At 22.9% G+C, this 14,342-nt stretch overlaps 4 protein-coding genes across 4 annotated transcripts; 3 read left to right on the top strand and 1 right to left on the bottom strand. All coding sequences in view use genetic code 6, as the record gives it.

Moving 5' to 3' along the window:
- Window positions 1-238: 238 nt before the first annotated feature.
- On the top strand, window positions 239-4,311 carry TTHERM_00473040 (rab-GTPase-TBC domain protein; the record flags this gene model as incomplete). Its single annotated transcript, XM_001023887.2, has 8 exons — window positions 239-405; window positions 471-739; window positions 796-2,893; window positions 2,943-3,223; window positions 3,279-3,401; window positions 3,472-3,551; window positions 3,896-3,979; window positions 4,036-4,311. Exons 1-8 carry the CDS (start codon window positions 329-331, stop codon window positions 4,309-4,311), a joined length of 3,288 nt encoding a protein of 1,095 aa, XP_001023887.2. The 5' UTR covers window positions 239-328.
- Window positions 4,312-4,975: 664 nt separating this feature from the next.
- On the top strand, window positions 4,976-7,253 carry TTHERM_00473030 (cyclic nucleotide-binding domain protein; the record flags this gene model as incomplete). Its single annotated transcript, XM_001023886.3, has 8 exons — window positions 4,976-5,074; window positions 5,215-5,277; window positions 5,392-5,720; window positions 6,333-6,729; window positions 6,789-6,858; window positions 6,912-7,012; window positions 7,078-7,140; window positions 7,203-7,253. 8 exons carry the CDS (start codon window positions 4,976-4,978, stop codon window positions 7,251-7,253), a joined length of 1,173 nt encoding a protein of 390 aa, XP_001023886.3.
- Window positions 7,254-8,880: 1,627 nt separating this feature from the next.
- On the top strand, window positions 8,881-10,497 carry TTHERM_00473020 (hypothetical protein; the record flags this gene model as incomplete). Its single annotated transcript, XM_001023885.3, has 2 exons — window positions 8,881-9,508; window positions 9,872-10,497. 2 exons carry the CDS (start codon window positions 8,881-8,883, stop codon window positions 10,495-10,497), a joined length of 1,254 nt encoding a protein of 417 aa, XP_001023885.3.
- A 727-nt stretch (window positions 10,498-11,224) lies between these two features.
- Window positions 11,225-14,125, bottom strand: TTHERM_00473010 (kelch motif protein; the record flags this gene model as incomplete). Its single annotated transcript, XM_001023884.3, has 13 exons — window positions 11,225-11,398; window positions 11,458-11,760; window positions 11,840-12,084; window positions 12,136-12,244; window positions 12,299-12,622; window positions 12,679-12,841; window positions 12,923-13,002; window positions 13,056-13,128; window positions 13,187-13,480; window positions 13,537-13,641; window positions 13,690-13,783; window positions 13,839-13,887; window positions 13,946-14,125. 13 exons carry the CDS (start codon window positions 14,123-14,125, stop codon window positions 11,225-11,227), a joined length of 2,193 nt encoding a protein of 730 aa, XP_001023884.3.
- Window positions 14,126-14,342: the final 217 nt, after the last annotated feature.

Genomic DNA, 14,342 nt, shown 5'->3' with positions numbered 1-14,342 from the left:
TTTTATCTTTTAAATTGATATGAAAAAATATCTCAATTAAAAAAAAATGAATGCACTAAAATCTATTTTATATGGTAAACTAACAATTTATTTCTATAAATTTTGTTAAATTATTCTATTTAAATAGTAAAATTTTGAAAAATTGTTTGTGTATATGCATTCAATTGTAGTGAATTGGCTCGTTATTTCCTAAAGACTATTTAGTTATTTTTGAAATTTGATTTCAAGCACTATATTTTATATATCATGCATTTAAAAATAATTGAATTTGATTAAACAAGCAAATAGGTTTAGTACTTAATAGGATATTAAATCAAAATTAATTGAAATGAAAGCACATTTAAAATAATAGCAATCAAGCGCTCTTTAATTTAATCAATTTCCTATGAGCAAAGAAGGAAGAGAGTATTAATATTTATTTTTAAAATAATATTATTAACTAAATTCAATTTTATTCTAAATAAATGTAGTTATACTAGGGAAATAATGTAAAAAGAAGAAATCAGCAAATAAAATTATATAATTTTAAACCCAAATTCTAATTAATAGAAAATGTTTTAGAATAATTACTAAGATTAAATAGCTAGCATGAGATCAAATAAAAATATAAATAATGGTTTAAATTCTGAGACATATATGAGTCCGTCAAGATGCCAATAGTTACAAACATAATTTGATAAATAAAAAATATACTATTAATCACCTAAACAAGATCAAATGCAGTTATAATAGTATTAGTGTAATAAATTATTTTTAAATATAGTTGAATTAGATTACTAAATTTTAAATTAATAGATAAAAAAAGTATTAACGATGGAAAGTTTGTTTAATAGACTTCAGATGCTTATAGGATGATACCAACTGGCGAGTATACTTCAAACAGGCAAATGCTAGATGATAATAATTTAAATCATAAAAAAAACTAAAACTTTGATACACAATTAGGATAAAATAATTTGAAACAATAGGAGTTTCAATAAAAATTTTAAGTAACTAATAGTATTTAATAAAAGTTTAAAGCTTTTGAAGTTTCAGATAACACTAATGAAAAGAGTGGAAGGTAAGACATAAAAGAAACAAGATAAATTTAAAACAGATTTGAAAATCTTAATTCCTTGTAAGATAAATTTAAAATTTAATTATCATAAAAAACTGCAGCTAATTCTTAACAGCCTCCTTAAGAATCATTTAAGATGTCTCCAAGAAATAATTTAAAAGACTTCAATTAGAAATAGGTTATAAAAGATTTAGATAAAAAACAAGAATTCTTTAATAGTTAATATTAATAACATTTCAATACAAAAGCATATGCTGTTAACTAAAATAACATTTTAAAGGATTCAAAATAGATTAATTTACATAATTAGGATTAAACAAAGCCAATAGCTATGCATCCAATCCAACTAAAAAATAATTTCCAACCTTAGACTTTCCAAAAGCAATAAATTGAAAGTGTATAAAATATTTAATAACCTTAATCAATAGGATAGTAATAATATGCATAAAGTTAATAAAATTTAGATCAAATCGATTAAAACAAATAGCTTTTAATCAATAACCCTAATTAACATTTAAATGATTTTAAAATGAATCATTTGATCTTTAAAAATAATAACTTCTCTTCTCAAGATCATAATAAATAAGCCAAATGCTCAAATAACAATAGTCACTATAATGTTTAATGTACCACACCAAAATAGTTAAATAACAAAAATTAAATTCAAACTATTGATAGTTTAAATAACATTGACTTTAAAATATCTAACAATTAGTAAATCGATTAGTAATTAGAGAGGTATGAATAAGCAATTAATAAGCCACAGTTAATAAACAAAATAGATATAGGTAAACCTATTCATAAAGCAACAAAATCTATTTTTAATCAAAGTTCTCTACCAAATAATATTTATAACAATTAAAATGAAAGAAGGAGTTTTCACTGCAATTCAAACAACGAATAAAATTAAGATTTCCAATAGCAAAACAATAAAAATAATTAATAAAAACATTCTTTTAATCCTTCAAATAATTTGAATCCATAAAATAAATTTGAATCCCAACAATAAATTTCTAAAGAACAAAATATATAATAAACATAAAATTCTTCTAATATAAGATAGTAAGATTAAAAAGCTATTCCATATTAGATTATACAAAAAAACTCTTAAATATATAAAAATTAATAAAATGATCAATAAGAAAACTCAAATGAAATCTAATCAAAATAAAATATTTTTTAACAAAAATTGATGTATTCTCCTTCATAAAATTCTAAAATATCTCTTACAAATACTGAAAGTTAACAGCAAGTCACTATGTATCCTGAAAATAAATAATAAAGAAATGGCTCTTTTAACTAGTAAGGTTAAAATATAGCTAATTCACACTAATAATCTCTTTAATAGATCTAAGATAACTCTAAATCTACAAATAAATTAAGACAAGCTTCTGCAGAAAAACCATAAATTCATTTAAGTAGCTTAAATAAAATTGCTCCAAAGAATATAGGAGATTAGCAAGGAGGAGGTCCAAACAGTCATAAATACGATATTAATTTGAATTAGGTAGGAAACTCATAAAATAAAACTACTTTTTAAAATTTAAAGTTTCCTTAACCATCTCATTTTGATAGAGACTCCTTTAAGTCAAAAAGAGGATCTGTTTATTCTCAAACAGGAAGATCAGATGCTGGCTCAGTCAACAATGAAATAATAAAAACTTAATCTAATAATCACAACAACTCAAATAACAATTTCGATTCATTAAACTATGAAAAAATTAGCATGCAAAATGATAAATCAAATTTCTTTGATTAGATTAAGGAATTATCTGATAACTTTTTTACAAAAACACAGTAATTTATTTAAAGTAATTTGAAAAAGATCAACTAAAGGTAAATAAATATTTTTTTTGTTTTGTATTAAATACATTTTTAAAAATAGACTTGGTTGCTCATGTGATTTGAATTTAAAGCAAGATGCGACTTGTTCAAAGGCTTATCAGTGGCTTTTTAAACAATATAAAAAAGAAGAGCTTGAAGAATTAAAAAAAACATACAACAACTTGAAAAATCACCATCTCCCTGAAATGGAGCCTTGTATGCAATAAATTGAAAAAGATTTGTAGAGAACCTTCCCATAATTGGAAATGTTTTAGAATGAAAAACATATAAATTCCCTTAGAAATCTGCTATAAACAGTAGCAAAATATGACCCTATTATTGGTAAATAAATAAAAGTAAACTTAGATTTATACAATAATTTATTGTTTTTTTTTAGGCTATGTCTAAGGTATGAATATGATAGGAGCAAGCTTGTTGTACCATGCTGAAGAGTATATTTCCTTTTGGATTATGCAAATAATATTTGAAAAGTTAGAAATGAGAGATATCTACATGCCAAGTAATTCAATAATTTAACTTAAAATTTTATAAAAAATACCAAAATTTATTTTACAAAAACTAAATTACAGAGCTTCCAGGACTCTCAAAGCACATTTAACTCATAGATTTTATCACTCTAACAAGAATATCAGACCTTTATTCTCATTTCGTAAAAATTATTATTTTTTTTATTTAAATAATTTATGTTTTTATTGTTGAATTTAATCAAAAAAAGCATTAATTTTATTTTGATTTTTGATAGTTTTATTTTTCATTATTTTTAACATTAAATTTTATTTTAATTATAAAAACCTTGCTTTTTTTTATTTTAAATTTTATTTTATTGATTAAAGCATAAACAAACACGATCAAATTATTTTTATTTTAAATTAAACATTTTTTTTACTAAATATTTTAATTTAAACTTTTTTAGAATTTTGAAGAGAAATTATTATTAATATAATTTTTTGTATTTAATTAATATTTATTAATGAAAATTTTTATAAAAAATAGTGTGAACAAAAAATAACATTTGACATGTTTACCACTCCTTGGATTTTTTCTTTATTTGGTGTTGTTTTGACTCCTTAAAAATTAGTAAAATTTTTATCTAAAATAAATTTTTTATTAATTAAAAATATTTTTAACTGAAGACTATTTTAATAACTGAACTTTTGGAAGAAGGGTGGCTTATGTTCTATAAACTTGTGATAGCTTTCCTTTGTTATAATAAAGAACTCCTATTTCAGTAAGATATGGGAGAAATGCTTGTAACATTAACTTAAGATAATTATAAATTTGATTAATAAGATTAGTGGGAATAGCTAATTAAATACGCTAAAAATGTAAATATCGACAGCAATTTTATTAATTCAATGCTGGATTCATACGATCCTGAAAAAAAATAATTTATAATGAAAAATCGTTGATTCTTATAATATTTTGTTTATATTTATATTCATTAAGTAGATAAATTAAAATAAAATAATAAGCGAGTGTACTTACAAAATTTTCTAAATATTTATCCCAGTAATAATTCTACATAATAGATAAGTTTCATTTAAAAACAGATAATTATTTTTTTCTTTTTATGGAAATAAAATCAATAGTAAATTTGAAGTGCCTTCTTAAAGCAATCAATATAAATTTCCCCCTTAAAATAAAACAAATTCTACTGATTTGATTTTTCTCTTAATAATTTAAATTTTTTGCTAAGCAAAACTTTTATGCTCATTTACATATAAATAAAAATCAAATTCAAGTGCAAACGGGAATTAAATCTGTTATTTTTCAATCTATGTAATGCTATTAAATGTAAAATATAAAGTAGAAACATATAGTTCTCTGCTTAATAGTCGTACTGTTAAATTTTCAGAAATTGAATTTTGGGAAATTATGCATACGAATTAATAGAGTGAGTAGAAAAAGAAAAATAATAGCTTGATTTTAAATAATAAATAAATAAAATAAATAAATTTAAGTCTTTTCTAAATAAACCAACAAAATAATTTAGGTAATAAGGATAACAGCAAATAAACAAGTTCATTCAATATTTAATATAAATAAAATTGCTATTCGGAATATACAAATAAAATGGATAGAAAGTAATACGAAAATTATGTGAATGAAAAGCTTCACCCTTTGTTGGAGAAGATGCTTATCGATATTTTATAGTAAAGGCCAAATGATCCAGTAATCAAATACTTTTTTCACATTTTTTTCATTTTTAGATTTTGATGTATTAGAACTAAAACTCAAAATAAAAATGAATTATTTTCACTCACTTCCCTTATAAATATAAGCTAATTATTCTTTTTCTAATATAAAAAAAGATCCCCTTTTTGATTAGCTGGCTCTAAAAAAAGTAAAGTGAAGGTGGAATCGCTGCTGCTCATGTAAATTACACTTTTTTATACCCTTTCTAATAATAAATTCAATAACTACTAATTTGCATTATTTAGCATAATTTATTAAAAATAAATAAATGATTATTTATCATAAAACAAAAGGCTGGAGCAAAACACAGTTAGCATTAAGATGACGAAGAAAAAGCTAGCAGTGATGAAGATGATAATGAAGATGACTATGTTGAAGATTTACCAACTGCCAAGGAAAAAGACGAATCAAAGGGAAAGAAACCAACTGGTCGTGCTTCAGTTTCTGCTGAAGCTTTTGGTTAATTTAACTAGAAGAAAGCTTTCAAGCCTAAAGTTGTTCCTAAAAAGCCAGAAATAGTATAAAGAATTACAAAACGTTTAAGTGAAGCATTTATGTTCTCAGCTCTAGACGAAAATGAGAGAAAAATAGTTATCGACGCCATGGAAGAGAAAAAATTTGGGTAATCATAATCATTTAAAAAAATATTTTTGATATTTTCAATTCGATTAAATGATTAACTTATTTTTAATTTATTTGATGATATCATCACAAAAAGTATTATAGAAAATTCTACTTGTAAGTTACATTAATCAATCCTATCTATGAATAGCAATCAATTATTTCCATTTCATGAACTTAAGCTATTCTAAGTTATTTGATTCATTTAAAATCAAAAATAAATTGGAATAAACCAAGTAGAAAATATAACAATAAGATTGCTGATTTTTTTAACAAACTTAATTTTTTTAAAAGAACCTAAAATTTATTTAAAGAAAATAAAACGATAGGAAATAAATTTAAAGTTAATGTCTTAAACTTTAGCCTATAATTAAATTTTATTGCATTTTTAATACAACCAAAATTTTTAAAGATGTATTCTTGAGTTTAAATGTACTTCATTTAATACCTCTACCATATATTTGCATTAATTAATTAAATCCTTCATTATTGTTTTTAATTAGAGTAAACAAACAAATAAATAAATAATTTGTTTATTTTTGATAAGATTCTATACCGTTTTTTAGAAGATTTTATAAATAATATATTTTATTTATTTATTAATTAATTAAAGCAAAGACGAATACGTCATAAAATAAGGAGATGATGGTGATGTTTTGTATGTAGTTGACGAAGGTGAACTTAAATGCGAAAAAGTCTTCAAAAAAGGTGATCCTCCTACATTCTTGAAGGTATATAAGCCTGGTGAGTCATTTGGTGAGCTCTCCTTACTTTATAATACTCCTCGTGCTGCTACTATTATAGCTTAAACTAATTCGGTTTTATATTCTCTTGATAGAGACACATTTAATAATATAGTCAAGGATGCTGCAGCTAAAAAAAGAGAAAAATATGAGGAATTCTTAAAAAAAATAGAAATTCTAAAAGAAATGGATCCATATGAGAGAAACAAAATAGCTGATGCTCTTAAAACTATCACCTTTAAAAAAGACTCCCTTGTTGTTAAAGAAGTAAATTAAAATATTTTTATTTTAAGAAGTGTATTGTAAAAATCTAATAATTTTAAAAGGGAGAAAGTGGTGATGATTTCTACATGATAGAAGAAGGAACTTTATAAGCATTAAAAACATTAAAGCCTGGTAAAATAAATAGAAAAATTTTAATTTAGTAATGGTGATTAAATATTTTAAAGGAGGCCAACCTGAAGTTGTAAAGGAATATCAAAACGGTGATTACTTTGGTGAACTAGCTCTGATTAAAAATGTTCCAAGACAAGCTACTATTAAGTGCACAGTAAGAAATATAATAATTTTTATTAATCATAGTTCTTAAATACAATTTATAAATAAAATTAATAGAGCAATGTTAAGCTTGCTACTTTAGATAGATTAGCCTTCAAGCGTTTACTCGGTCCAATTGATGTAAATAGAAATTAGAATTTAAAATAAATATTTAAAAAATTATTAATTAATTAATAAATTAGTAAATTTTGGCAAGAAACGCAGAAGCCTATAATAAGTTTGCCTAGAAGTGATTAGAATTTTAATTTAAGTAAAATAAAAGAAAAAACTGATAATAAGTAAATAAGTAAATAAATAAATAAATCTATAAAATAATGGTTACCCTAACTAAATTCTTTCACATTATTATCAAATAATTTATTTTTTAGAGTAAAAACAATAAATAAATAAATCAATCATTATAATATATATGTATGTATTCATTTGTCATATAAATCTCCTGAATTAATTAATCAGGCCATTAATAAATGTTATAGTATTAACTTGTCAATTAAGATCTATTAAGGTGTTTGTTGAGTATTTCCATATAAAATATTTTTTTTACTTTATAAATAAAATAATAATTATTTTTTTTTCTTTCATATAAATTTAAATTTTTCTGAATTTGGCTGAGTTAAAAATACAATAATATGGTTGCTTAATACCACAATAAACTAATTAAGGTCTCATATTTATAGAGATATTGATTTGTAATTTTTTTTTTTTAAATGTAATTTTTAACTAATATTTTGCCTATCAAAATTATTTTTAAAAATTAAATAAAAAATAAGTAAATCATTTTATAGATCTAATAAAAAATAATATTAATTAAGAAAAGTATATTTATTCCAAGCATTTCAAATGTAAGAAAGATTTTATAAATTTAAATTAAACTTCAATCGTCTATCTAAAATTATTTTATTAAAAAATTAAAATTGATTTTTATCATTAAATTTTAAATAGCTAGCATTTTTATTTGTTAGGAACAATCAATATTTTTGTTTTCATCTCACATGAGCTATAAATTAATTAGATCAAATTAGATAAATATGTTGTTTGCTTCCATTTCTAAATATTAATTGTATTGATTTAAATATTGATAATAAATAAAACGATAGCTATTTATTTATTTATCTACTAAAAATTAATTAATTGATGATATTTATTTTTTTTAATATTTAAGAGTTAAATATGTAACTTTGCTTTTTATTGTACTTATTTTTAGAAATTAAACAATTTTATTTCTCTGAAAAGAATGGCTAGTAATATACATAAACATTTTAGCTTTCTATCTATTTTCATGCCATAGATGCTTTTTTAATTAAAAATAAATAATTGCTCATTCAGATCACTACTAATTTAATTAAGAAAAGAAACAGAATACTTAAAAATTAAGATTCGTTTGTATCAACATTGATTGATTATTTATTTTTAATAAGTTAAAATATTATTTTCATAAAAAGAAATAAAATAAATAAATAAAATAAAAATTTAGATTTTAAGTTAGCAATAAAAAATCTATTATAAAATAAAAATATAAATGGCTCAATCTTGTATTTATTAGATTTGAGTTTATTCGTTTTTTGAATGCCAAATGAATATGAGAGACGAATATTAAAAGAAGACGTTTTTAATAACGATTGATAAATAGGGAATCATAGGAAACTGGGTTTTTTTTTGGTTTTTTAATATAAAGTAAAAGAAAGATAAGAAAAAGAAAATAATCAAAAACAAAAAGTATAAGATTTTACTTTTCTATTGATATTACAAGAGAAATTTGAAACAAAAATAAGGCAAAACACAAAAATAAAAGGAAACGTAAATTTATAGTCATTTATCTATATTTTGATAATAAAAAAACAATAATCACAAAAGTAAAGAATGCGCTTAACTGTTATTGTCACCCTATCATTATTGTTTGGGTGTATAATGGCTGCTGAAGCTGAAGCAGAATTAGAGGCTACTTATGAAATTGATAATGCCTTAGAAGCATTAACTGAATTGAGGGATGATACTGCATTATCTTTGTACAATTTACAAAAGGGATGGGCAGTAGTAAAGGATGGATTGTAAGATTCAGAAAATTAATTATAAAACTCAATCAATTAAAAGGATGCAGAGTGCGCTAATCTTGATTAAGCTAGAAATCAAACTTAATCTGACCTTGATGAAATTAATGCCTACATCCCATGGTTAGAATAGAAAATAGCAAATATTACAGATAGTTTAAACTCTTTACTTTAAAGAAGATGTGATCTTAATAAAGCATTCCTTGATCATATCTAAAGAGAAAAGATCGCTTTGAGTTTACTTGAATTTATTAAATCTGCTATTCAAAATAAGGATTCATTTGATTTTGTCCAAATGAGAAAGCTTAACAAAAATTTCTAATAATTCTTAATTGCATACAGTGCACACGACTTCAGTTCCATCTTACTTCTATAAAAAGATATTGTAGATTCAAAGGATTATGAAGTTGATGTCGATTTCTCAACTAAAGATAGAACTGGTATTATTTTTACTTGAATTTTAAAAGGATTTTAAATAAGTAATCAGACAGACTTAAAATGATCAATATACATTAAAAATGTTTGAAAATAAGTTTAAATAATTTAGGATTTCTTTCCATTTAAATAGATTCAAAAAAAATCGAGAAATCAATATAGATAAATAAATGGCTTAGTTAATTAATTAATTGAGATGCTGAATAACGTCAATTTATTATTTTAATTAATTTAAAAGAATTTAAAATTATTAGCCTAAAAAAAATATTTTAAAAAAATGAACAATTTATTTTTAAATTGCATACGAAATTCTATCAATAAATACAAATTAATTTTAATATAATATTTTTTTTTTAAAAATTAAATAGAGGAAGAAATTGGTACTGGTCACATTGATAATAATAAGGGAGATCTTGATTTGGAAGACTTCACTGAAGGAAAGAGAAAGAATTGGTAACTTTACAAATAAGAACTTCTTGATATCCTTAACGAATTATAAGCTAAGATCCAAGCCAATATTAAGAGTTCTATTGATGATGAAATCGCTGCATCTGTAACCCTTGCTAACTACAAGAATAACGCCTTGAAGGAAATTTAAGCCTACGAAAAGGAACTTGCTAAGGCTAAAAAGTAATAAGTCTAATTATAGGCATAACTTGACGATGAATAGAATGCTCTCACTTAATGCAGATCTCAGGATGATAGCTTAAAGAACTAACTTTAATCTCTTCAAAATGAAATATAGCAAAGATAAGCAGAATTCGATAAGAAGAAGGATGATCTCTAAGGACAAGTTGATTTATTCAACGAAATTATTACTGAATATCAAGATGGTATATTCTCTCAAGGTGATGACTTTAAGGGCCGTACAGATGATTATTTAGATAACTAGACCTTCGATGATGATGCCACTTATACAGGTAGAGAAGTACCTAAAATTGATTTTATGAATAACCAAGATGCTAATGGAAGTGCTAGTTCTGGTGGATTCTGATCTATGAGCTCTAATACTCCTTTTTCATTCTAATTATGATCATACCATTATTTACTGAATAAATTAGCTATTTACAAACAAAACTACCACAGTTAAATTCAAAAGATAGAAGTTAAAGAAAGATAGAGATATTCCAAATATGACACAGAATTAAGAATTAATAAACAATTTTTTTGTATTATTCTGTTATACTTAGAAAAATATATCTATCTTTTTAATGAATTACTTGAGATAAGTCTTTCTACTTATCTGTCTATCTGTCTATCTTTATTTTCGTCTGATATCTTAAATGGAAAATCATATACTTTTTTAAATAAAATTTATTCATTTGCATATTATAAAATTCTTTTTCTATATGGTAGTGATGTTGATATTAATGGTTGTTATTATACTAGTAATTAATTATTGCCCCAATTAATTTGTTAGTTTGGTATTTACTTTTAACATTTTATTGAAAATTTAATAAAAAAAATATTTCAATAATATTTAATAATAAAAATTGGTTGATTTTTAAACAATTTTAATAGGCATTATTAAATTTAAACATATTCTAAAATGATAATTTATTGATTCAGCAATATTAACTTTTCCAGTTTTTCGTTTTTAAAACAAAACAAACAAATGAAAATGCATTTAAATATTCCTTTAAAATTTTATTTAATTAATTAATTTTAAAATTTAGTTTATTAAGTAATCAAAATTATGTTTTACTAAAGGATATAAATATTCATAAATTATAAGAAATTATTTGATCATTCTACATTCTTATCATTTCAACTAAAAAGTGTGGATTCATAGCAAGTAGATCTTTTTCATAAAGCTTTAAAACTTTAGACATATTCTGAACCATAAAAGATAGAATTTTACTTCTCAGAAATATTGCATTGAATTGCTCAGCAAACTATTAATAAATTTATTAATTTAACTTTCATTTTTATCTACATACAATTTTAAACTTACCTGCATATTCTTTAAGCAATTTTCTAAAGTTATTCCTTCATTGAAAATAGCATTTTCTATTAAGTAATTAAATGTAGGACTTTTAATCATAAAATAATTTGTAATATCTAGAAGATTTATCAGATTTTCTGTAGTGAGCTTGAATTTTGTAAAAGCTTCCATTCCGTTATATAAGTAAAAAATAAAGAATTCTAATAGTTAAGTGTTAGAGTGAATCAAAAATGGTTGAATGACCATTTCATTTTATTAAGATAGAAGACTATGTACATTAAAATAGCTTTCAAAATATCCACATCTTGCTGACTAATAAATGAATTTTTTAATTTAAAATAAATTAAAAACTGTTTCTTTAAAATAAAAATAGTTATTTGATTTAGCTTACAAGAATTGCAGTGTGAACCTTATATTATTTATTTTCATATACAAAGCAAAAGTTTGAAGTATCAGTATCTAGCTTCAATTAATTGAAATCTGAATAATAAAGCATAGTATTTAGGTGAAAAACGGAGTCAAAAGATTATTAAAAGCTATTTAAACTTTTAAAAATTTCTCCATTAATGTCACTCTCTCTTCTATTTTAGCTTCTACTAGTAGGTGTTGACTGAGAGGGTTAATTCTATTTGATATCTAATTTAACGTAAAATAAATTTAAATTCAAACAACTTAAAATCTAATTACTTCTTCTCAAATCCATCCAATTGAGTAAACTTTTAAAAAATGGATTTTAAGATTCATTACACTTATTTTGTAAACTCCTTAAAATACCATCTAATATATTGAGTTCGTCCTAATAATTTGAATAATATTTGCTCAGATACTTTTAAGATTTTAAATTAAATACTTAGTTGGCAGAAGTAACTAAGCAATGCAAAATGATTATCCTAAAAAAATATTTCATTTCAGAGCTTATACTAAACTCAATTAAAACTGTAATTATTTCTGGATTAATTTGAGCAAAGTTAACTTCTCCACTATAAATAAAATGTAAAATATGTGTCAATAATTTAGAGCAGCCATCAAAAATTAAATTTGATTATTTTAGATGTTCATAAAATCTATTAGAGCGATGCCTAATTATATAAGAATGAGCAGATATTGTCTTGCTATCTTTTTTACAAGTTATAACCCAATCTCCTTAATTTTCTTAAGTATAGAAGAGTTGCAACTTTAAATTGATAAAAATTTAATCATCATTTTTAAAAGAATTAATTAAAATTTTACCATCTCTAATTTTAAAGTGCAGTGCTTTTTAGTTGGTGTAGGACAGGAAATATTCCAAATATATAAATCATTTACTTTTTTCTACCCAACTCTTCCTCCAAATATAATTATTGAGTGATGAAATTTACAACCACTAAAGAATTCCCTTGGCTTAGGGTGCTTCCTATTAAAAGAATAATTAATTAAGTTTATTAGCAAATTATAAATAAACTGAATAAATAATTAATTAGTTTATAAAAGATACCCTCTTATAAATATTTTCCTCCACATTCTTTTATCTATTGAGTAACTTAATGGATCTGTATTTACTACATCATCAACACCCTATTTTTTTCATTAGTTTTATATAAAAACATAAAAAGCAAGCATATGTTTACCCCATACAACAGTATTTCTTCATTATCTAAGATACAAATATGACCCATTCGACCCTTAAAAATTAAATCTTTTCTGATTTATACATTTAAATTAATTAATAACTAATTTGAAATTGTAAAAATCAATTAACTTATTGTTTGAATTTTAGTTTGCCAAATTAACTTAAGTCCACGAATTTTGTGAAAATTCATATTTAAAAATTGAGCTGAATCTCTCATTTGTTGTGCCTCCTCCAATTAAATATAATCCATTGTTATGAATGATTATTTCTTATCTATATCTAGGAGAAGGTATAGTACCTCCTGGAGTTATTTTTCTCCAGTTTTTATCAAGAAGAGAGAGCATCCATAAATCATTTAGGTACTCTGAAACTAATTTATTTCCTTATTTAACTATCCTTGCTCCTCCAAAAAGAATTAGAAAACTAATAGATAAATAATTAAGCTCAAAACAAATTTTTGATTTCAAACTCATATATACTTATTATGTAAAGTCATAGAGTGTCCATATCTTTCGCATGGACTATATTTTCCTGTTTCAATAATCCTCCATGTTTTTTAATTGACATCAAACTCATACAGATCACTGTATTTAATTGTTTTTAATTAAAATCAAAAAATAAAATAAAATTACTTTGCTGAGTGCTCATTAACTTCCATTCCTGTTCCTCCAAATAAATATATCTTACCCATTTCAGAGTATGCACATAACTATGCAGAAGCTCTACCTAAAAAATAAAAAAATTATATCTATCATATATAAATCAAAAACAAAATATTTACCAGAAGGTATCTCACTTATTGAATTCTAATACTCGATTTTTTCCCATGTCTTTATTAAATATTTAATAATAACTTTTTGTATCCATATTTGTTGAAATTAAATTTACTTTAGATAATATGTTATATTTATACATGTCATTTAGAGCTTTTTCATCTGAATACCCACCGAAAATGTACATGCATTCGTTTTTAAAAGAGCAGGCACTATGGCCTGTCCTTGGACAAGGGATATCTCCTTCTGCTTATAATTTTATCCATGTGTTTTCGTGTAAAAACTCTTCAATCATTTTCTAAAAATATAATTAATTCTAAGGATTTACAATTTTGATGAGATTTTTGATAAAATTAAATCAAAAAATAGTGTTTTTTTTAATTCTTTTTTTTCAAACAGAAATATTTTAAATATTTAAGAAATGCTAATTATAATCTTTTTTTGAAGTAGAAATATTCTTTGTTTCTTTTAAATTTAGAAAACTTAAATATTGGGGTTGGGGTTGGGGTTGG

Source organism: Tetrahymena thermophila (genome assembly GCF_000189635.1).
Source record: "Tetrahymena thermophila SB210 genomic scaffold scf_8254403, whole genome shotgun sequence".
In the NCBI taxonomy this organism is placed as follows: domain Eukaryota; phylum Ciliophora; class Oligohymenophorea; order Hymenostomatida; family Tetrahymenidae; genus Tetrahymena; species Tetrahymena thermophila.
The sequence above is the reverse complement of the archived record's forward strand: the minus strand, read 5'-3'. Positions and strand labels throughout refer to the sequence as shown.